Source organism: Limanda limanda, chromosome 21, assembly GCF_963576545.1.
Source record: "Limanda limanda chromosome 21, fLimLim1.1, whole genome shotgun sequence".
Taxonomy (NCBI): domain Eukaryota; kingdom Metazoa; phylum Chordata; class Actinopteri; order Pleuronectiformes; family Pleuronectidae; genus Limanda; species Limanda limanda.
In genome coordinates, this window is record NC_083656.1 from 13,800,062 (window position 1) to 13,823,715 (window position 23,654).

At 42.1% G+C, this 23,654-nt stretch overlaps 2 protein-coding genes across 2 annotated transcripts; one reads left to right on the forward strand and one right to left on the reverse strand.

The window, feature by feature from the left end:
- Window positions 1-2,453: 2,453 nt before the first annotated feature.
- Window positions 2,454-4,745, forward strand: foxl3 (forkhead box L3). Its single transcript, XM_061094360.1, has 3 exons — window positions 2,454-2,660; window positions 3,863-4,031; window positions 4,272-4,745. Exons 1-3 carry the CDS (start codon window positions 2,554-2,556, stop codon window positions 4,743-4,745), a joined length of 750 nt encoding a protein of 249 aa, XP_060950343.1. The 5' UTR covers window positions 2,454-2,553.
- Window positions 4,746-11,670: 6,925 nt separating this feature from the next.
- tom1l2 (target of myb1 like 2 membrane trafficking protein) lies at window positions 11,671-23,254 on the reverse strand. The gene is made up of 15 exons (XM_061094495.1): window positions 23,160-23,254; window positions 22,614-22,698; window positions 21,831-21,909; window positions 21,345-21,494; window positions 20,149-20,283; window positions 19,876-20,022; window positions 19,244-19,360; window positions 18,950-19,083; window positions 18,739-18,790; window positions 16,474-16,642; window positions 15,879-16,005; window positions 15,398-15,473; window positions 13,704-13,763; window positions 12,118-12,163; window positions 11,671-12,013 (listed from the first exon to the last, which is right to left on the reverse strand). The coding sequence occupies exons 1-15, from the start codon at window positions 23,209-23,211 to the stop codon at window positions 11,865-11,867; spliced, it is 1,578 nt and encodes a 525-aa protein (XP_060950478.1). The 5' UTR covers window positions 23,212-23,254; the 3' UTR covers window positions 11,671-11,864.
- Between the last annotated feature and the right edge of the window lie 400 nt (window positions 23,255-23,654).

Here is a 23,654-nt window from a genome sequence, read left to right on the forward strand (position 1 = left end):
TTCCTCTACTTCATGATGTGGTGCGGTTTTAATGAAGCCACTTAAACTCTGCGCCTGCACCTAAAATTGAGTACAGCATTGACCTTTTAGCTGCTTCATTACCCCATCAGAAACAAACAGAGCGCCGCTTTAATGTCTCCGTGTCGCACCAGTGTTCAGCCTCTGTTCACCGCTCTCCTCCTGCACCGGCGGGGCCACACACAGAGACCCGGCAGACCTCGGGCTGTTTCCCCCGACCTGCGTCGCCCCACAGGAGGCCTCCGATTGCCCTGTTAAGAGCCCTTCAAAATACACATCCCCCTGTTTCATAGACACGGAAGCAATTTATGGCCATTATAGAGCATTATAGATAGCATCTCCAAAACTTCCCGTTGTTGACTAAACGTCTGCCAGAGTGGACACACACACACACCCCCAAAGAGTTAACGGGGAGAAAAAGACAACAAAGATGCAAAGGATCTTGTTTGTTGGTTTGGGCTGAGCTGTTTTAAGTACAGTCAGAGAGATTAGGCTATAAAAAGAAGCAGAATAACACATGAAGGCGGCCTGCGGGCACGGCGAGACCACCCAGAATCCCGCTGGAGGAGGAGGAGGAGGAGGAGGAGGAGGAGGAGGAGGAGGAGGAGCAATATGTTCAGCACACTCGCTCCAGGTTCAGACAACCATGTTGCTACTGTGAAAGGAGACTAGCTGAGTCCAAGTCGCTCTTCTGAAGGATATTTACTGTTGCTGATGCATTACTCACTTCCTCCTGTTGTTGTTGCTGTTCTTTTTATTTCAATTTTTCTCTCTGTGAAGCATAACTCTGCTGCAAAAGTTCTACATCAATTAAGGTTTCAATTATTATCATTATAAGTCTTAATTATAGGTCTAGTAAGGTCTTTACTAGTCGCAGCAGTAGAACTCACCGTGCAAACACTACACTAATGTCCTCTGAGGCTCTGGAGAGAATAAAGGACACAAAAGACTCTCAAGTGATATCAGAATTGATTTGATGCACAACAGTTCACAGAAACTGGGATTGTTGAATAAAGTTCTGCAGGGATCTGATAATCAGATAAAAAAAAAACACAGACGAGCCAGAGCTATATTTTGTTAAATTATCCATTTCGTTGAATACCTCACTGAAGCAATAGATTGAATTATTTAGGTATTTTTCAGGGAAATTGTGTCCAGGCTGTTGAGCTGTATTCTGGGAAATGTCATTTTTGATATAAGAGCTAAAAATGTTTAGATTACACAGACACAGGAAGAGCATACTAACAACCACAGTGACATAATCACACACACACACACAGACACACACACACACACACACACACACACACACTTCCATCATGAGTGTCACATCAGGCGATTCTGGATCTGAGAATAGTCTGAAAATATCCCTCATTCATCTGTAAACACAGACTGATGTTAGAAATAAATGATCCAGGCCACAGTCCTTCTGATGCACTGAGGCCACATGTTCTGCACGTGAGCACTTCCTGTCTGCGAGACTTCACATTTTTACTCTGCACTTTGGAGAGAAAGAATGATTTTACTGAGTGTTACAGCTAAGGGTGTGGTTGAATGACGTTTTTATTTGACTTTGACCGTCCAGACATTCATTCAGAAGAATTTCTTTCCTTTTCAGCAACATATTTAAACAAATAAATGAATCTGCACTAGTTGCCCTTAACTATTAATATAAAGGTCAAATTTCTAATCATAATTTTTAAAGCAATAAATGGCCTCCCTCTTAAATAGGACATATTAACCCCTCTGTGGGTGACCCTTTCCTGTTTAAGTCCTGAGACTGTGGAATCATACATATCGACATCAGACAGGAAACCTCTTTGGTGTCTTTTAAATCTCTTCTTAAAACATATTTTTTTATTGTAAAGCTTTTATAAATGTTTGATACAGACTAGATATACTGTTTTTATTGTGTGTAACTTCATTTGATTCTGTTTTATGAGCTGATTTTCTTTCACTTGTTTTGATTTGTGTTCTCTTGTATTATTATTATTATTATTATGATTATTTTATTATAATTTATCAGCTCCAAGTGCATATGGCCTTAAAAGAGAGCATTTTCATGGTGTGAAATTGTAGGAAAAGGTTTTAAGTAATTTTTTTCCAACACTTAAAATAAGTAGAAAGTAGATTCCTTTTAAAGATTAGAGTAGAATTGCTTCAGATTTTTTTAATTCAAAACTATCCAGCATTTTGTGATGCTCACAGGAGCAGACTAGGCACGTAAATAAAAAAAATCTTGATCAACAAAATGTAATTCATATGGATGGCAAAAATACAAGCTGAAGAGCTCATAGAGCTCAGGGAGAGGGGAGGGGGTCCTGAGACCTGCAGCTGGGACGAGGAGGGGAGAGGGGGGCTGGAGGGGCAGCCGTCATTAGCCCTGTGTGTGAGTGTGTGTGAGTGTGTGTGTGAGTGTGTGTGAGTGTGTGTCAGCTGAGCAGAGCAGCAGGAGAGAGGTGTTGCTGCTGGGCTCAGGCCGGGACAGTCAGAGGAGCCACAGCAGCCGAGTTCACACGTCCTCCCAGTGGAGAAATGTTTGATAACGCTCACTACCCCTTCAACTGCTTCAACTACGATGGGGACGGATACCCTTCATCCAGCACGGACGAGGACAAGAAGATGTGCAGACCTGCATACAGGTACAGAGGATTTCACTTCTTCTTTCTTTCTTCTGTAACGTTTGCTGAGCCTCTACTTTACCTTCACTTTACTTCACTTCACTTTACCCAATAGTGTAGATAAATACATTTAATAGGCCGTGTGCATCAGTAGATTAATCGTGAGTGTAACAGAATTTGATCTCTAAGTTTGGTGAAGGAGAACATAGAGATTTTGGGTGTGAGCTTATGTCAGTTTTACCAGATCACCTTTTCCACCCATTACAATTCACGGTATAACTTCAGTATTTTATATTTTTTTTCTTTCATAAAACAATAATCAATGCTTTGACTCTTATTTTGGCAGTCATCCCTCTTCAATATTTGTTTTACCATACAGTCAATAATGAGTAATTTCACCTTATTTGGCTATTTGTTTTTCATTTTGTTTTAATTATAATTTAATTTGTTATAATTATAGTTTTTTTGTAACAATAAATACATGTTATACAACAGCTTACTTTAGTGTGACTATAGACACATCAATCAAGCTGAAGTTTAATTCAAAATCATTAAAAAAATATTTCATTCTGATTCATTTTGCCCCAGTGTTTTCGGACTTTGTTTGATACATTACCAAATACTCATTGTTGTTTTGTCACCTACTTCATGAATTTTTCTAATTTTATACAAATTGCTACTCAACACAATTTGAGCTGATGACATTCTCAGAAATCTGTTATAGAAAATCCTGCATTAATTCTACTTTCTGTTCTCAGAAACAGTCGATGGATTTACACCCACTCTCTGTTTGTGCCTGGTGCTGACAGCAGATTTGACACCACTTTTAATCCTTCTAATGAAATTAAGTCAGTTTAAATTAGTGTTATTTTATAACAGCTTGTAGATAGGGTCTGATGTTTTGGAACTTATAATGATATCAAATATTTCTTGGTAAATCCAGTGATAAAAAATATTAAAATTGTCAAATTTGTCCAACAACTTGTATATATTTATATTTCAAAGCCTATTAGATATCTATATATATAACACATAGAAAATAAAACATGTATTTTTAAGTGGTAGCCTTCAAATTGTGTCATCTTTAGATAATTGAGAAATTTGTGATACTTAAAAACCTTGTTATTTTTCAAAAAATTGTGTTTTAGTCAAGCAGCATTATTCTAGCGAAAACAAGGGTTCAGATCCTGTGGCTGATGACCTTGTTCATGTCTGTGTCACAGCTACATCGCTCTGATCGCCATGGCGATCCAGCAGAGCCCCGAGCAGCGTGTCACTCTGTCGGGAATCTACGAGTTCATCATGAAGAGGTTTCCGTACTATCGCTCCAACCAGAGAGCCTGGCAGAACTCCATCAGACACAACCTGTCTCTCAACAGCTGCTTCATCAAGGTAAGACTCCTGGGGCATCCTGGGAAATCCGATCTGTTTAACATGAAATTCAAGTGTTTTAATGGGTAATGAAAGAAATTTGGTCTAAAGACCCTTTATACCACATGAATTCGTATTAATTAATTTTAAGTTAATTTAACTTTTTATATGTTCATCAGCAGTGATGTAATAAAATACTATCATTGTGATCTTTATCCTTTAGCCTTTTCATTAATACATTTTTGTTTTTTATTTCCCCAGGTTCCCCGGACAGAGGGCAATGAGAAGGGGAAGGGGAACTACTGGACTTTTGCCACTGGCTGTGAATCCATGCTCGACCTCTTTGAAAATGGTAACTTTCGGCGTCGCCGGCGCCGGAGGAACATGAAAATCGGCCTCCGTGATTCTGGAGAAACCCCTTTCCACCCTCTGGAAAGCCACAACAATCGACACGTAGCCGCAGCCCGGCACCCAGAATCTGACTCCACCCTCTGCCCTTTGAACCCTGACAGGCCGAGGCCGGGTCCACAGCAGAACCCCCTCGTCCCAAACCCCCCCCAGCAGGGGAAACCCGAGTCGGAGATCAAGTTTAGCATTGACTACATCCTATCCACTCCAGATCCACCCCTACCCGGGTTCAGATCCTCCCACGGCCCCGTGCACATAGGGCCCACAGGGCCGCCATTACATGTTCTGGAGTCCCAGCAAATGAACCTGCACTTCTGGACTCTGTGAGAACATGAGAGGAAAGAAAGAAAGAGACTGAACTGACGACTTGTCCAAAACTGGGAGGTTTGAGGATGTCCACACACAAGATAGATTCCACGAGAGGAATTTTACAAACTTTAAAATATTCATGAGGAACAAATGAAGAGGTACAGTACGGTGGGATCAAGTCATCATGTTGTCAGAGCTCAAATGTGAACAATACAGTGAAGTGTTCATGTTGTTATTAAACTGTTAGTGCAGTGTCTAGTGCTGACGTAGACTGTAGGTTTACGGTAATCTATCTATCTATATATATATGTGTATATATGTAAATACACAGGAGCTGTGAGGATGATGTGTTTAAAATATTTGTGAAGCGAATGTTGGATTTATTGATTTATCTTCAGGTCACATGAAGTTCTTCATAAACAAAGAGTTTATGTTCATGTTCGTGTCGTCACATCATTGTCCCCTTTTCATTTGGTCTTTAGAATTTAAACTGTTTTTTTATCAGGAAAAAAAAGGCTTTGTTGCTGCTTAAAACTTGATTCAAATGAAACTAAAACATTACTAGAATGCCATGAAAGTCAATAATTCAATTCAAATCAATTTGAATAATATATGACATATGAAATATGACATGTTTAAGTCCTCAGCTTAAAGGTAGAGCCCAACAGTCTCCTTATAGGTACATTTTACATAATCATCGATATTGGAAATCTGTGAAAACAAAATTCCAAAAATTTAAAATTTAAATCGTATCTTACAATGTTAAAGAAAATTATAAAAAAATTCCTGGATTCAGTCTCTTATCTGGATAAGATAAGTTTTGTGGAAATCTGTCCATTTTTTTTTCATAATCCTGCTCACAAACAAACAAAACAAAAATACAAACAAACTGTCTGAAGACGTCACCTCATTGGCCGAGGTAAACATATTACACATCCCATAGGTCAGAGCCATCATTGACGGTGTTACCTGTGTTTTCTACGAGTATTTTCTTTAAAAAGGCCTGTTCCAACTGAATTCAATTATTCCAGTCCCCCCCCACCTCTCACATTTTTGCAAATTCTCTTCATTGACCTTTCAAATTCCTGATTGACTGACACTTAAATTCTAATCCCGTCAGGCCTCATTACAACCAACTGTATTCACACAATCAAAGTGAAGCCGCACCAAACTGAGGCCTGTAACATTTCCTGCTGCCTGTACAAAAGGGGGGGGGGGGGGGGAGATCAATCATGGCGTGCGCCCGAGCTGCTGAAGGGACATTTTTCAATTTAACCTTTATATTATGTCTCGACTACATCGGAGGAGTTTCAACACACTTAACATGAGTGGCATTTAATATAGCATAACACTTGCAAGGTGAGGCCGAAATGTGACCTTATTTAAATACAGAGGCCCCCCCGACAAACACACACACACGCACCCCAGACGCAATTATAATTAAACACACCTCACGCCTCCTTTGCAAATGCCCCTCATCGATCTGTGGGGTTTTTTAACATTCATATGTGAACTGCCCCCCAGCAAACGTCTGTGGCAGCACAAGCGTTTATGGATCAGTAAGTTTCCATTAACAAAGTTGTTGATGTTGAATAGCCGCTGCCGCCATGGTTGCCGTGGATATATATTTGGGTAAATTAACTTAGCATAAAGTGCTCTGAGGCTGCGGGGTCTTTCGAGGCAGCTGAGGAGAAAGCAAGGCAGCAAGTGAGGCCCTCCAAAAAGTCAATGCACATATCACGCTGTCAGAGAATGTGTGAGAGTGTAGCTACTGGCGCAGTTTCCCCAATGAACGTGACTCCATTAAATTACCATATCCTCATCCGGTTAGTTTCATTCCAGCTAATCCCCCTCGACCATCTTCTCCCACTTGTTTATAATTACACACACACGATATCATTTCCCATTTATCGGAGTGTGGAGTCGTGTTTTTGTTTGAGACTTCATTACTCTCGCCGGGTAAAATGAGCAGCTCAGGGCGAGAAAAAAGCGGAAGTGCAGGTGGAGGAAATTGGGAAAGCGTTGATCTGCAACGTTAATATCAAATAAATCATAAACACAAACAGGTGATTTAATCTTCGCTGCTTGCTTTTTTGGGGCGGCCGAGGCTGTGGTGAGGATTGTGGGATGAAGATAAATATTAGCGTGTTGTTGTTTTCTTTGTTCTAATGAGAACGTATCTGTGTAATTCGGCTGTTTGCTCGGGCCGAGGTCGGAGGAGGTGAATAATCTCAGCGTTATCAATGCGAGCGACCGGCTAATGAAGATCAGTGAAATAGCCTCGGGCCTCTGACGTATACATGCATCTCTGCCCTTTGACATTTCTGTGGCGCGAGCTGCAGGTGAAGCCTGAGCGCACTTTAACACTGGAATATGCTTTTGTTTTTTTAAATGGCTTCCAGTGCATATATATGTGTGTGTGTGTGTGTGTCAGTAATGAGAAAATCAACACAGCATGTCAATCAATGCAAGTTGGAAGATGTTGACTGTTGGAGGGACGTCCCTCGCAGGAATACAAAGGCAGCGGAGGTGACGAGGAGAGAGAGAGAAAAAAGGGGGGAAATAGGCAGTTTAATAAAAGGGGAAAGGGGGTTTGACATTCAAAAGGAAAATAAACCACGGAGATCTGCCAGAGAGATGTTTAAATTTGTCACATCTCATTTCGTAAACATGCCACCTTCAGTAAAGTTTCAGAAAAGAGGTTAAACCGTGATTTCACCCTTTACTCATATTGTTCAATGCCTCCTGCACCGGAAAGCTACAGAGAACTTTTGCAAAAGCACAAATACATGATTAAATATGACAGAAATAGTACACAATGCATTGTAATCTATTACTTAATTACTAATATAGGGTTTGATCGACACCTTTCCGGTAAGTCCCAGTATTATATACTTATATACTGACAGTATTTGCCTGTATTTGTTTAAAAAATGTCAAAGTAATTTCCATAAACAGCTGGGTACTATAGTTTTTTAGATACAAATATGTAAATGGTGTATAATACTCTCAGTTGTAGATAATTACACATTTTATTTTAATAGACATTTGATGCATTACAATTTCAGTGATAGGACAATGGTCTACATTTATAGACCATTTTTCTAGTCTTGACTCAAATTCATCCATCACACACATTCACTCAGTGCATCTATATGGATCAAACCACCCACCCTCTGGTTAGTGGACGACCCGCTTTACCTCCCGAGCCACAGCCGTATGTGGTCTCCACAGAGAATGAGCTACAGTGACTGTGTTCAGACTAATAAAGGAATTATGTCACTAAGTGTAATAGATATTTATAGACATAGAATAAACCTTATAATATAAAAAAAGATGTTCTGTTTAATATATCACAGAAAAACAAATCGAAGCGAATTAAAATACACAGGTGAGATTTCGTTTTTAATATTGAATCACTTCAGTAATGAAACTGAACATCATCCATCATGTTACAGGCCTGTTTTCAAATCCAGATGTTCTTCCTGATACAGCTTCAGAGGTCATCACAACAGCCGAACACAAACACAAACATAGTAAGTTATAGAATAATGAATCACACTTGTCGATGCTGTTGATGCTGGAGTTGTGTTGAGGCCAAGGTCTGTGTTGCAGAGCAGATCCATTGCACTGACTCAGCTGAAATGCAATGCAACTACAATGCACCACAGCCCAGAGAAGCATGTCCACACACACTGGATACACTTCGTCCAGGAGGGTTGTTGTGTTTCTTACAATATTTCTGTGGTTCAAGTTGCTGAATGATGCTTTTTCCACTCACGCTGACCTCTGACACGTGTCGTCAGGCTCTGTAATCCAGCCAGCAGGGGGCGCTAACTGACTGTTTGTGGACAGGGACGGACACACACACACACTCACACACACACTCACACACACACACACACACACACACACTAGGGTGGTGGATAAAGCCTGAGAAAATGTGGATCCTCCAATTTTCTTCCCTCTAGTGATTATTAATCCGACCCTGATCCAATAGCTTCTCTGTAACAGATGTTATAATAAGAGAGCGTTAAAGTGATGCTTATCTTGGATTGGGATTTTAAGTCTCATTTGTATTCGAAGAAAAAAACAGTCATAGAAATCCTTTTGATCTTGTGTAACTGTATCATCAGCATCATTGTCTAAACATATAATGGTAGTTGTTGTTGCACATTGTTACACGAACACTCACTTTACTCAGTCTCATGTCGACAAGCAGCAGATAGTAGTTTTTTCTGATTTAGCACCATATTTGAATATTTTCTTCTTACAATGCAGCACACACCATATTAACAAAGACCACGTTTCTATACAGCTACAACTTTTTAGTTTGTATTTAAAATCCCCTCAGGGATCAAACTGAAAACATAAAAGCATTTCATTTACCTCTCATAGAGAAATCCAGCAGCTCTTTTGTGCAATACGACTTTAAAGAAATAGCTGAGCTACGGACTCATGCTGCATCAAAACAGGGATCCTGTGTACTGGCGTGTTCCAGTCGACTGTCCGACAGACACACCCCTCTTTCTTTTTGACCGGGAAAACGCTCCAGTGACTGAGGCAGAATGTGAGGGGCCATGTTGTGGGATGAGGCGATTCCTGACGACCAATGGGGAAGCCACTGGTGTGGGGCCCACAGGCCTCAAGAGAGAGGTGGTAGCAGGGGGGGGCTACAGTAAATGAAAAGGGTTTACTATAGGACAGCCTCGGCTATTACCATCTGAAGGGGAATCCAGGAAGAGGGGTGGTATGACTGGAGCTGTGGCCGGGCATCGTGGCAGAGAGAGAACGAGAAAATAAAGACAAAACACAAGGCTGCGGATCACACACTGCTAATGTTTTATTAGAGTTCATGCATAAGTCCAACAACACAAAGAGAAATGACAGATGAGGCAACGGAGGAAAGTTGCAGTCACACAGCACACCCGCCCCTTTTAAAGCATCTCTCGTTATATTGTCCAGTGACAAACAAAGAAACACACTGTTCCTCTGTGATTCACGGCCCAGATGACACTCAGGCAAAAGCTACCGCTACGCTGAGATTCAGTTACAAATCACAGGCCGAGCTCAAACTGAAATCACCCCAGGGCGCTTCTTCCAACAGGACAGCGACGACGTATATTTGAAATATAAACGTTTCGGCTGACACCCACATGTTTAACACTAAAACAAGAAAACACGAGAAGGGAAGTGTCCCTTTGAAAAATGTGCAACGTTGATGCTTCGTCGAAAGTGTCCCGGAGTAGGTGGAGCACGTCTGCTTTGTCGTGTGCTAGTCGTCGATTTAAAAACGTGTATCCTTCATGAGATAAAATGAGAAGAACCGGTGTGATGCTCGTGTAGCGTTTACGTTTGCGTGGACACAATCAACCAACGCACAAAACCCATGGACATGACAAAGATACATTAGCCAGCAGCAATGCATAAAACAAAAATCAGGACTCCATAAAACCAAAAGAAAAAACACTAAAAGATCATTATGACGATTTTCCCATCAACATTTCAGATCATTCCCAGTTTTCTTTTCTTTTCTGTTTAATGAATCGATTTTAAATACTGATCTGAAAAAGAAGCAGTGCTGGACATATTTCTACACCTCCTATGTGTTTCTCATTACGTACATCTGGTGAAGCGTTTGCTGATTCACAGCGCAGGTTGAGAGGTAACGCAGGCATCAGAGTGCATGCTTGTTTTCAGCTTGTTACGATTGTGTAACATGACGCATTTACTATTGTCAAAAGGAGTGAAATGTCTCGTTTGTGGGCGCTGCGTCTGCGGTGAGCTCATTTTCTGAAAACAAATGTCATGTTGAAAGGTCAGGCCTTTTGAGATGCTGGCGTGATGAAACAAAGGAGAAAATCACAAAGATATAAAGAAATATATGTGCAAACAGCTTTTGTAATGTGACACTGAATTCTCATGACATCCCTTACATATATAAATCTGTGGATTCTGGGTAAAAGCACGCGGACACGCTTGTTATCCAGAATTTTCCTTCCACATCCACAAGTTTGGTCCCTTAGAAACAGCATCTTCTCCTCAGGCGCCAGCAACTCAGACTGGGAACCTGTTTTAAAACATTCAACGGCACAAAAATATCTTTGTATCCATCTTCAGCATACGGATGTTTACATCGACAAGAACTGTCCAGCAGACGGAACAACAGCAGCTTCACACTCGTAAAAGCTCAGCAAAATAATCTCAATAAATCTGTTACCGACAACGCGTCATCGAACCTCTGCGGTTACATTTGTAAAAGGAGAAATCTACAACAAGCTTTAAAAGGAAAACAACATATTCGTCAGTTTGTTGCGCAATTTTACTGATCACAAAACTAAAGTCCCTTCTTCATCTTTCTGATTAAGAGTTTTTAAATTATACTATTCCCTTTTTCTGTGCCCGGTGAGGCACATCCCTGTCGTCAGAGCAGCTGCGAAACATAAACCCTTTAAAAATCTACATTAAATCCACGTCTCTTTCATACATATTGTAGCTTAAATATACAAACAACTAATAAACTTGACATTTGTCATTTACAGATTTACAATCCAACTTAGACGGACTTGCAAAGGTACTGATACAAACACCAAAACAATATCGGTATATGGAGGCTCGGTGCTTCCGCCTTTAAAGAGCAATTCTGCGAAAACAACCGTAATGATTCTGTTTGGGGTGGGGGTGGGGGGGGGTCTTTTTATCTGTAAAAACTGAAATGATCGAGGTTGGTTGGTCTTAATTCATGCTGTGAAGGCTTGGGAAGGAAACGGGTCTCCTACTTATGGTCATGAATCTTTTTAAATTTTTTTTTTAGAAAACTCTACATGTCGTCATCCGGATTAGCCGCGACATGAAGCTCTGCAGTCCAGGGAGGGAGACTCTTCACGCACAAAGATGCAGGAATAAGCAGGCCTCTGACATCATGTGGGGGGGGGGGGGGGGGGGGGGAGATCCAAAATTAGCTGAGAGCAAAAATAATTCCTCTTTTTTTTTTTTTTTTACAAGGACAGCACGGATCTGTGTAGTGTAACTGTAGTGTGTATCAGGTGGATGTGTTTTAACGTCAGGTCGGTCTGTCCTCGGGTGATGCTGCTCAGCTGGTCGGGGGGGGCAGTCGAGGGGTCAGAGGTCGAAGGTCTACATGGCAAACAAAGCGTCCTCTGGCCGGTCGGCCTTCTTGCGGCTGGGGGTTCCCTGCCCGGCGCCCGGCTCACCACTGGGGGGCGACGGCAGGCTGGGCGCCACCTCTGCAGCTTTGGCTCTTTCCTCGAGGAACTTGTCGAACTCTTGAGGAGAGAATACGAGCAAAAGGAATAAAACATGAAGGAAGTAGGTTAGTGAGTGGCAAATAAAACAGGAAACTGAGAAAAGGAGATACGTGTTGACTGACCCTCACTTGTCACGCCTTCCTCGCCTTCCTCACCGTCATCTCCTATCTGTTAGGGGGGGGGGGCATAGTTACACTCTGGAACAATTATTTCACAGCAAAGCACCAAAAACCAAGAGGAACTCTCATCCTGTGTATGTGACTCAAAACCACAAAATTCAACAAACACACACACACACAACAGCTCAGGATATAGTTTTAATCGTGACACTCACCAGATTTTATTACAATACAAGGAGCCACTTACCTGCCGTACCACTTTGTATTGATGCCCAATTAAATAACACAAAATTAATACCCAAACAAATAAACCAGTTATCTCCCGAACAAGTTGCATTTCACCATTTAGTAATGCAACACAGTAAAATGAGCATGAAGTCATGTGATCACTTCTTGTGAACCAGGGGCAGCTAATCACACTTTACAAATCTGCCTGTGGGATGAGCTCAGTTGATGTTTTGGTTAAGATTCCGTTAAGTTTAGGCTACCTCATTTGGTAAGATTTAGGATAAATCTAATAAACTAAACATCTCCAACAGTAGAAGGAACTTTATCCTTGATTGTCAGAGATGAAAGCAGACGGATAGTAAGACCACCTGATTATACAGGTACATCTTTAAAAAACTGTAATCTTGGAAAAGCAAAAAACTTTCATATATTCAAGATTCATTACACATAAAGTGAAAATGTTCATATTTTCTTGTTTTAATTTAGGTGATTCAAATATTTCCCAAGATTAATCAAAAACAGGACAGAAATGTCCAGCTACTGACAGGTATGTTCATTTAGGCACTCAACACTTGTCGGAGGTTGGAGCTCCTATAGCACAAATTACTCTCCTCATTCCAAGTAAGATGCTTCTGACGTTCTCTCTGGTTCAGGATTGGTTTAATCATAGTTATGCGACAGTTGTAGTCAATCCCCTGGAGACGTCTGTGGGAGGTGGCTCTTGATGCACTGACTCCACGTGACACTCCCCCAAGATCTTAACACTGAAAATCTTCTAAAGGCTGCAGTCATCCCTGATCCTTGTGCAGATATTTCCCTTCCAGTCAACTGTCCCTGAATATGATTGGATACAGCACTCTGCAAACAGCCAGCTCTTTCAGCAATGACCTTCTATACTGAATGATATAAATATGCCGTATTTATACTGTGTTAATAGTAATTTCCTCAAACACTAAATTAAATATTCGGAATATTTTGAGATGTGTTTTGTTTGAGCTGTAGGCTGTATTTGTCCAAAAAAAAACTATTTACTACGTACTTTACATGTAATGAGTCTAGGATATTAGATTTTCAGTACCTTAAACACCTGATGAAAACTATTGACATTTTACACGATAGACCTTTAGATGCACCTGCAAACACTTTTCTCTTCTAAGACCTTATGCTCATTTCACAACGTTTATACATGACAAGGTTAGTTTGCCCCAACAACAAACTGTTAGTAACTTAAAGTGGAGTAGGATGTTAAATGAATGTGATTAAAACAACTTAAAAAAAAGGATAGGTGGATGCAACAGCATAAAAAAGGAAAGAGAGAAAACTGCAGGCAGAAATAAAAAAAAAAATCAGGATGGGCTCACCACGTCTGTACACAGCCACTCCTCTATGTCATCCATGACAGAGGACTGGCCGCCGACACCCTACACAGCAGCAGCGAGGCCGCGACAAGTGAGAACAGAAAAAACAAAAAAACCCACCCCAAACACAACAGAACAAATGACTCAAATGAAGTGTTAACTCAAATACAACTTAAGGAAGTAAAGTATTTTCTGAGGAAACAAAACAACAAAGAAACGGGTAATCAATATTTGTGAAGGGTGTGGCACAGCACGCACACATAGGAGCAGGTTTGATAAAAGAAAACAACCCAGTGGAAATATGTGTCATGTTGGCTATTGGAGCACACGCACGTAGTCTGATGTGTTTCCTTCCATACTTGATTGCTCGGAATCACTATGGGTGAAAACAGCTTCATGACAAGCTCACAAACAACTGACAAGACAAAATGTGGCAGTCCTGTTAGCAATGCGGCTTAAACTACGTATAAAGATGGACGACACATTTTTAAACGCTTGCGACCAATCGGGAGTCAGTCTCAGCTGTTTATCACGATGCTTCACCAGGTTTTTATTGCATCAAATAACAAAACAAAAAACTGTGTGATAAGCACTACTAAAAATAATAGAATAATCTATTTGATTTATTTGTTTGGTCCATGTCCCCATGCACTAGTGCTCTGACACCCGAACCAAGACCCTCAGGACTCAGACCAAAGTTTTGAAATGATGATTGGGTTCGATTTTGGTCACTTTGACTGGGTTATATACCTGATTTTTTTTAAAGTTCCACGTGCCTGTAACCGTGCTTGTTTGTTTCGGCTAATTTTCATGTTCATTTAGGTTTCGAACAACAAACTACAGACAGTTCTACAACTTGGGATGTTAGCCAGCATCCTGCTTCTAGAGTAGGGGTGTCACGATACCAAAAATTCAGTAGTCGGTGCCAATACCAGTAAAATAACACGATTCTCGATGCCAATTTCGATACCACGGTAAAAAAAAGTGCATTATTTGGATGTTGTTAATGTCATATACGGTTATTCAATGTGCTTGCGCTGCGCATATACTGAGGGTTATACGGTAGTTGCGGTCGCATGTGAGTGACGCTTTGTTGTGAGACACGTTATGCATTAAATGATACATCTGCCTCACGCCGGGTTTACACCGGACGCTGAAGCGACGCCAAAGCGACTCGTAAGCGCAGCACCAAGCCTTAAATAACAGCTGGCTCCCATCCACTCCCATGCGCCGCTTCAGCTTCCGGTGTAAACAACCATGTGCCGGCGCGCTAAGGATTAGCGCGGAGCGGCGGCGTTGCTTCCGTGTCCGGTGTAAACCCGGCGTCAAACGCAAAATACTTCCATACACGACTCTTTGCAGTTGCCGTCTTGGTTTTCAGAATGTAAACGTCGACTGGCGCAGCACCGATGCTAATGCTAAGTTGCTAACAGCTGCTGGCATCGAAGCTGACGGTACGGTACTTCAAAAACTTGGGCATCGGCATCGTTTTGTTATGTTAGTATCGAAAGGTATCGTAGGTATCGGTTCTCGTGACATCCCTATTCTAGAGGCACCAGTTAAACCACGTGAGAAGACATCTGCATCGTGATGGTAAAGCTCGCAGGCCGTCATAAACCACACATTCACAAACATACTTCAGATAGTGACTGTTTAAGACCAGACTGGACTTATAGGCCGGTGTCAAAGAGACTCACCCCTCCTGCAGTCGGTTGTAGGACGTCCAGAGTGGGAGGAAGGCTGCCAAGGGCGGGGCTGTCATCTGCTGTGGTACTGAGACGAGACAGACAAAGGACTTTGTAGTAGTGCTTGGAACTTGCTTTGCCAGTCTAAACAATCAATTGCTTCATTGATCAAAATAAAACTGATCTGAAACCGATTTTCTGAAAATCTATTAACTGTTGAAGCCATTTTTAAGCAAAGAGTTTATGATTCCAGCTTCTTCTCCAGTGTGAGAAAGTAGTTGTAACTGAGGTACATTGTTATCTACTGTACATCAAACGATTAATCGAGGTTGAACACAAAATTATTTATTATTCTAAGCTTCCGAATAGCAGCAGGGTTTCAGAGGCCGAAACCTAATTTAAACATTGCATCTAAAGCCGCACAAACTGTACATTTTGGTGCCTACAATTGATGGATGGTAGAATCAACAATAAATCTCGGATGAGTGCTTACATCTTGCGTGGTTCCGACATGACTCCAGTCCTGGTTTGAGCGAACACATCAAAGTCGTCCTGGGCAGCAGGAGGCTTACAGCTGGTCAGAGAGCTCAGGGTACTGCTCACACTGTCTGCACCCATATCTGGAGGGGAGAGAACACACTGGATTGTCATATAACCCCTGCAGCGTGAATGACAAAGTACAAATTGTACACTTTGTAACTGTATCAAAACAAAAGTCAGGAGGAAAATTAGCGAGACTCTGTCCACAGATCAAAAAACACGCCTACCCACTAGCCCTAATTACCAGGTTGTATCTTGTGTGTTTAATCTATACACAAACCGAGAAGCATAATCACAAGTTGTGGTTTTATGGAGGCTTAAGAGCAGGGACCTGTCTGGAGTTTTGAACTTTGGTAACTCTTTTCTCTGCTCCAGTCATTTTCTAAAGTCTTTTTGCCAAAAAAACACCAACTCCCACTATTACCTACTACTGTTATTAAAAGCTATAAAACCGCCCACTCGAGATCATCACAGAAGGAGAAGGAGAGCATAATTTCTGGAGTCTCAAACTGAACATTTGTCCAATGGCCGAGGTAGGATGTGCGTACCGAGACCAGCCAGGCGGGAGGCCAAGGTGGCCGGCGAGGAGGGTCTTACTGCGGGGGCAGTGATGGTGGCCGGCAGGCTGGTGGGGGCGGCGCTGGGTATGTTGCTGACCACCGCCGGGGAGCCTGGGCCGAGGTCAATCAGGTTGTCCTCCGTGGCCTCACTGAGGACCTGGTGAAGGAGGAGTGATGAGACACACGTACGGCTCTTGTGTCGTGTAGAAGCAGAGAGAAGGATTTAGTGTAAACGAAAAGGAAGGATTAGACAGTACATGGTGGTCTAAATGAAATAAAGGATGGCATGGTGCATAAGAAGTACACACTTGGAAAACGTGTTGGTTAGCTACAGGAGAGCATGAAAATGTCTGTGCTTGAAGGTAACAGGAAATTAAATTACTTTCTGAAAAACTGTTTCTTAAGGGGCTCCAAGATACTGTTTTACATTGAGGCCATGTTTGGTATTTGCTGAGAAGAACTTCTTTTTATTTCTGATTTGTTGTCAGTTATTACAGATGCACCAGAAGCGCTGGTCATCTATTAAAAAAACAAAACATCCCCTTAAGAAGGTAGAAATCTAGTTGGGAGGGAGTGGGGAGGACTAAGTCTTTGGGTTCTGGAGGTTCTGCTCTACCAAGATCAGTCTGCAGATCTCACACCCAGATCATTTGAGATAATGCAAACACGACATGACAGTGACACTGTCAGTCTCCCTCCAGGTTCATCATATCATTGGCTACAGGGGCTGCAGTCAAAACATGCCATATGGGGTGAATGATACTACGCTGGGCCCATATTATTTAACTATGTTTCAACGGTAGCTGTTGGGTGACACTGGTCGTTTAGGGACAATATTTTCATACTTGCCTGTCTCAGCTAGCCACAGACACAGAAGAACAGAAAAGAACAGAAAGGAAGAGACAGTGAATACCATTGACATGTGCAGGGACACGATGTAATGGCATAACGATGGGAGTTATATTGTGCCAGGTTAATGGGAAACCCAAGAGCCTCCACGAGCACAGTCTTGCTTCATGCTTTTCATTTTATTTCTAGTAGACTCCGTTGAGACCTGGCATCAACATCCATCCTGATAGATCTTATCACAAGTGGTCAGATCTAAGTTCAGGTCTGAACGCATCCAAATGTTCCATCTTTGTGTCATGAGATCCGATCACTCACACCACATGAGGTGGGCTGGGCCACGTATGACTGACACGCCTACTCAGCTGAAATCCCAATCCGACCCACTACAGTTTCACAATTAATGATCTGAAGTGTTATTCCAGTTCTTAGTGTCTTAGTTTGTTTGTCTGCCACCACAACCTGATATCGAGACAGATCGCCACATAATGACTGATACTTTGCTTAAATGTGTCAAATCTTAGCAAATAGTAGAGCTGCATTGACTCATTCAATCCCTAGTCATTCCACTCACTCTTTCTGTTAATACGGATGTTAATACCAAGTCTCAACAGGGCCTAACTGAAAAATTTGAATCAGTGTTATCAAGTTATCAAGTATTAAAGCGGTAATCAGGTAAAACAACATGCGATTGAGGGAAGGTATGAGGCAAAGAAAGAAGCTGCTGTTAACAGCTGCAAGTATGTGACTAATGGAAGCAAAAAGGAAAACCTAGCTCCTGATGAAAGTCATTCTCAATCTAGATTTAGATTTTGTATGGTTTGTTGACGGATCAGTTTGAAACCGCGAATGACACAAATGGACGACCCATAAAGCTTCACTTAACAGAGAGTGGGCAACTTTTTCAAGCGTTATGAATAACTCTCAGCTTCAAACAGTGCTTTCACGTGTAAAGCCTTCTATATTTTTGGAGAATAGCACCCAGCCATCTCCAAAGCTGTGACTGGACCGGACACTGAAGTGCATTGACATAGTGAATGTTTCCCCCTGCTGGACAAGACCCCAATACTACAGGCCTGATTGGAATGTCTTACATAAAGTATCATTAATGTCGTAATGGAAAACATTTTGGCATGTGGCACATTCAAAATATAATAATAAAAGTAAATGCATGAATTCCTATGCTTGGGTTTCCATTTAATAAGGTGTGTAAATTGTGTAAATTTCTGATGGTTAACCACAGACATTGTAAAGCCTGACCAGTAATGTAACGTGCACGGACACACTACTAACAGTGAAAGGTGTGGGCATGAAAGAATGAAGAAAATAAAAGAACATACAGAACATACAGACAGGTAATCCAGGAGTTTGAAGAGTAAAACAAACACTGGGCGTTTCCCCACTCACCCCGTTGTTGACACTCTGAGCAGAAGACCTCCCAGACCTAAACCTCTCATACCTGAGGCAAAGACATGGCGACATGAACGAGATGTATGAGAAATTCTTCAGTTTATCTAACCAAATAAGAGCAAACATGCAGTGCTGTCAGGAAAAGGAAGAGTGTAATTTTGTCCTCCTGCCCCTGCCGTTGGATGTGTGCTCATCAGTTTTTCCGAACCTTTCGTAGCGTAAGAAAATGTTGTTGAGGTCGTCGTTGACGTGCAGCAGCTCCTCAGTCACAGATTCGTTGGAAACACAGGAGATGAGTTCCATTATTCTGTGCTGCATGGCTCTGCAAGTCCTGTTCAGCTCCTAAGAACGGAGAAACACACGGGCGCATGATGATCTCAGGTTATGGTTTTCTTACAGTTTGTATTAGTCTGTACAAATAAAAAACACCCAGCTCTTATATTTGCTCATTTACACACTTCAGGATATAGACACAGACCGACACACATAAGTGGTTCCTTGCCTGTAGTAGCTCATAGTCTGAAGCATCCTCCTGTCCTGGGACCATCTCTGTCAACATCTCTGACATCACCTTCGTGTTTCCACGAACGACGTCCAACTCGCTACGCAGCTGGCAAATCTGGAGGAAACACAGACACATTTATCCATCTGTCTGACCAGTGGGTGGAAAACTAAATTAGGCTGATTTTAACTCACTAAAATGTATAATTGCATTGGGAAAGAAGAAGTGTGTGAAATAAGTAGCCAAAAGAGCCATAGAGGATGAATGGTTCAAATTACTAAATATAGTAGAACACTCAAAATAATAAACTAAAAGTAACAGATAAATAATTGAGAAATTCTAGCAGTAAATCTACAAATGTGAACAAATATTGACAATTTTGTCTCGACAGCTCTGGGGAAAAAAGCTTAAACAAAAAGGTGGTACATATACAAACCACTGGCTTAAGACATCTTTGTAACAGGCATGTGTGCAGAAGTTGACTTAAACTCTGGTTTAATCCTCTAGCTTGGTTTGTTTCGCCCTTGTTACTTGCATGAATCCGAAGAAGAAATCTGAATACGTAAGCGACGGTGCTTTTGTAAGGAACCTGCAGTTGTGGTGTCATTCTGTTTCAAGGAATAACTCTGCACCTGGTCGGATGTAGGATTGATGGATCCAGAGGGGAGAATGTTGGGGACCTGAGGCTCAGTGTAGGCTGGTGGGACAGCTTGCGGTATGGGCTGAGGGGGGGCGCTGTACTTCTGTAAGGTGGAGTCACCCTCTGGAGCAGTTGCAGACTAGAAATTACAGAGAGAGAGTTAATATACATAACATAGTGTGAGAGGTTAATTAGAAGGATTATCTTACGATACTTAGACTTTGCATATGAGCTGAGGTAAGCTGCTTAATGAAACGCCTCCTACCCGCAGAGGTGTGTGTATAGGCGACAGAGTCTCCAGCTCTGACATGGGGAACTCGATGCCTTTCCTTTTTAGCTCCTCGTAGACCTGAACCACCCCTGTGAGGTCTGGACTGCTCCTGAATGCATCCGCCCATGCCTGGAGAAGGCAGAGTTAAAAGAAAAGAGATGGAAAAAAAACCTTTATAGCTGACAAAGCAAAGGGATGTCAGAATAGTAAATCAGGCCTATTCTCTGATCATTTTTGTTCGCCTGCCCTGAATGCAGTCAGTCAGCCAACCACAAAGCACTTGGCATCTCTCTCAGCAGTGGAGAGGCTAATGCTACACTGAATGCAATAATAGCTCAAGCACAAGCCACACTTCTAAAAAACTTAGTTCAAATGGACTTTGAGGGAGTGATTTTTCTGCTCGGCTTCTTTAAACTGCACAGCCCATTTGATCTAAATAAAAATCTCTTCAGATGCTTCCTTCTTTTGATTGAAAGTAAAATAAAAACTGTGCGAAAGTAATACTCAAACTGTGGCTTGAGACTTTGGTTTGGATTTTTTAACTGTGAACCTTTGTTCACTTTTATAACCACATTGGCACAGGAGAGATGAGACAGTGAGGGAGCTGCACAACACAACCACAGTCGTCTAACTGGATGATACGCATCTTGCTAAAGGATGCTTCAACTCTGCATGTGTGTGTGTGGTGTGTGCACATGTGTGTTGCTTGAAAAATGTTCCTACACAATTGTCCCAGATGACCCTTGTGACATAACCTTGTCTAATGATGAGACAAACAACAACTACAGTCTCTCTCCCCTCTCCCACAGGTACTGTTAGCTCCCCTGCTGGGTCAAGGCTGCAGCTGTAGACACAAGGTTCCCATGGTGGAAATATGAGCAGTCCACATGAGCCTTGCAAGGTAACATGAGCTGTGGCAGGTAACTGGAGGCTGCTCCTGGCTGAAGCCCTGGAGACATTGTACTTTACCTGAGGCTCATTCTGAGGATGACAAGCAACCTATGTGCATCTTCACAGGTAACTTAGTAATAAAAACCAATGCTTAAAAAAACATGCAAGTTCTCACTCACTGACTCAAGTTTCCCCCACAGCAATTAAAAAAGAAAAACAGACTAGATATCCGTGAGATGAATAATCGGCTAAGATCAATAACATGCACAGGCATGAGTCAATATTGCTTGTTATCTTACCTGAATCAGGGCGAGTACTTTATCTTGAACGATTGTCGGTGGGTTGTTTTTAGGAGAGATGACTTTAACAAGCACGCCATCCACAAAGTCCCTGCTGGTGACTAGAGCATGAAAACGATGGCCGCAGTTCTTCACACACGTCTCCATCACCTGGTGGACGCAGAGAACAGACTGATTTAAGAGCATGCTAATGTCATGCAAACCCCGGGTCATACAGCGTAAGAGACATGCAAAGAGTTTGACCAGCCAGACCGAGTGGAGAGGAAAGAGTGGATTGCAAAACCTCTAAATGTAAATTGTGAGATTAAATCAGGCGGGCTCTGAGTGACTTGCACTACACAATATTACATTGGGTGAGAGGGATAACAAACTGTAACACACAATGCCTGATTGTGACAATAGAAGAATTAGACAATTTATAATATTTGTAATACTTTTGAATAAGTAAAGAGGTGTACGAGTCTTCCTCTTGCCACTTAAACTCACCGTTAAAGTCAACATCACTTCTCTATAGTTCCTGTTGCCATTCAGCCTCTTCTTCACTGCTCTAATGGCATCTTTTGGGCTGTACACACACACACACACACACACACAACAAAATGTAAAGACACACATTAAACACACAAGTATAGCATAGCAAATTATGCACAGAGCTTTTTAATGGACCGATGAGACATATGAAGCAGAACGAAATAATTTACTGAGGCGATAATGGCAGAAGACTTCCTGAATGGCAGTCTAATCACCACGTTGAGGTACACGTCAACGATTCTTCCCTTTTCCACTGTGGCCACTCTTCTGGCCGACAGAAATGATTAACATTTTTATTATTATACAGCCCCTAACAGATGACATCAGTGCCCGGGTAAATGGGCGTATGACAGCCCTTGCATTCCTGTGCGACAACAAAGAAGTAGAGTCAGGAATCTTTTTATAGACTAGTGCTGCTGGGGTGCAGTACATTGCAGCAGTCTAGACCCACCAAAGCCTGTTTACAAGCTGCTAATCAAACAAGAGCTGGACTTCACACAGCGGCTGGAAACACACAGTACAAGGTTAATGGGCCAGGGAGATAAGCAAGGAGCTCTTGTTTTCATCCACCTCACACAGCCGGAGCCAGAGCAGAACACTGGGGTGACACTGACATGTGGAGGAGGCAGCAGCATTTACATTGTGTGGTCAGCCCAGGAACCAGGAAGAGAACCTGTTCATGAGCTAATCAATAACATGTAGGGATCAGGTAGCCTCTGGTTTCCTCTGGTTACTCACCCATCCTCTGTTTCATTGATGATGTCGCATATTTCCATGTTGAGGGTCCAGTCTTCATTTTGCAAGGAGCCATCAGTGGCTCTCTCTGCAACACACACACAGCCACACACACAGAGACACACACATGACAGAGGTTGAGACGACAACCTGTGAAGACGTCTCAGCGAAAACAAAGCAGCCCAATAACATGACGATGACCGGTGGCTAGCAAGCTGTTAGCTAACTTAGTGATTGGCTAACCTTTAACATGTAGCAGGTCACTGAGTTGACTGACGTTTTTAGCGCTAAACTAAGAAGTGACTTTCTCGGTAAATGGAGCATTACAATGATAAAGGCTCAATGACAGCAGGTAACGACGTAACTACTGGTTAGCTTAGGCGGCTAACGGTGGCTCTCCAGCTGTATACAACTCATTCAGGGACGTTAGCATGCTCAAGCTAGCATTGACCGTAAGCAGCTGTTTAGCCCCAAAAACAGTCGCGTTTCTGGGACACACGCACGTCGAGCAGCACGCACAGTCGTTCCTTAAATGTGGAGGTACATTACCGATGCAGTGCCCCACCGGGGTACTGTAAGGGTTTCCCAGAAGGAACTCCATCTTGCTCGACAACAAACAAGTCAGTCCATGGGATGATGGTGAGGAGAGCGATACGTGAGGAAAAGACTGGAAAACCCCGCCCACCGAGCAGCCTGATTGGCCGGGAAATCCTGACCTTTAGCGTGATTGGACAGTTGGAGCATCCATCACGGGAGCAGGGCGATTGTAAATAAAAGGCACCAAAGGTTGCGTCGATAAAAGTGAAGCGCTTATTTTATGGCTCAAGAGCTTATTCTGATATGAGATAATGCGGACATAGAACATGCACATTTAGTTTTGTATTGTGAAGAGACATCTGTTCAAATGGTAAGTCTTTTCTGAGTTTTAATACCCATCAAACTCTATGAACATATATGGTTTCAAAGTGGTGGAAAGGAATCGGCCAAACATGAGTCAGACAATTTCATTCTTTTAAACACTAGGATTTATTTGAAGTGTAAAAG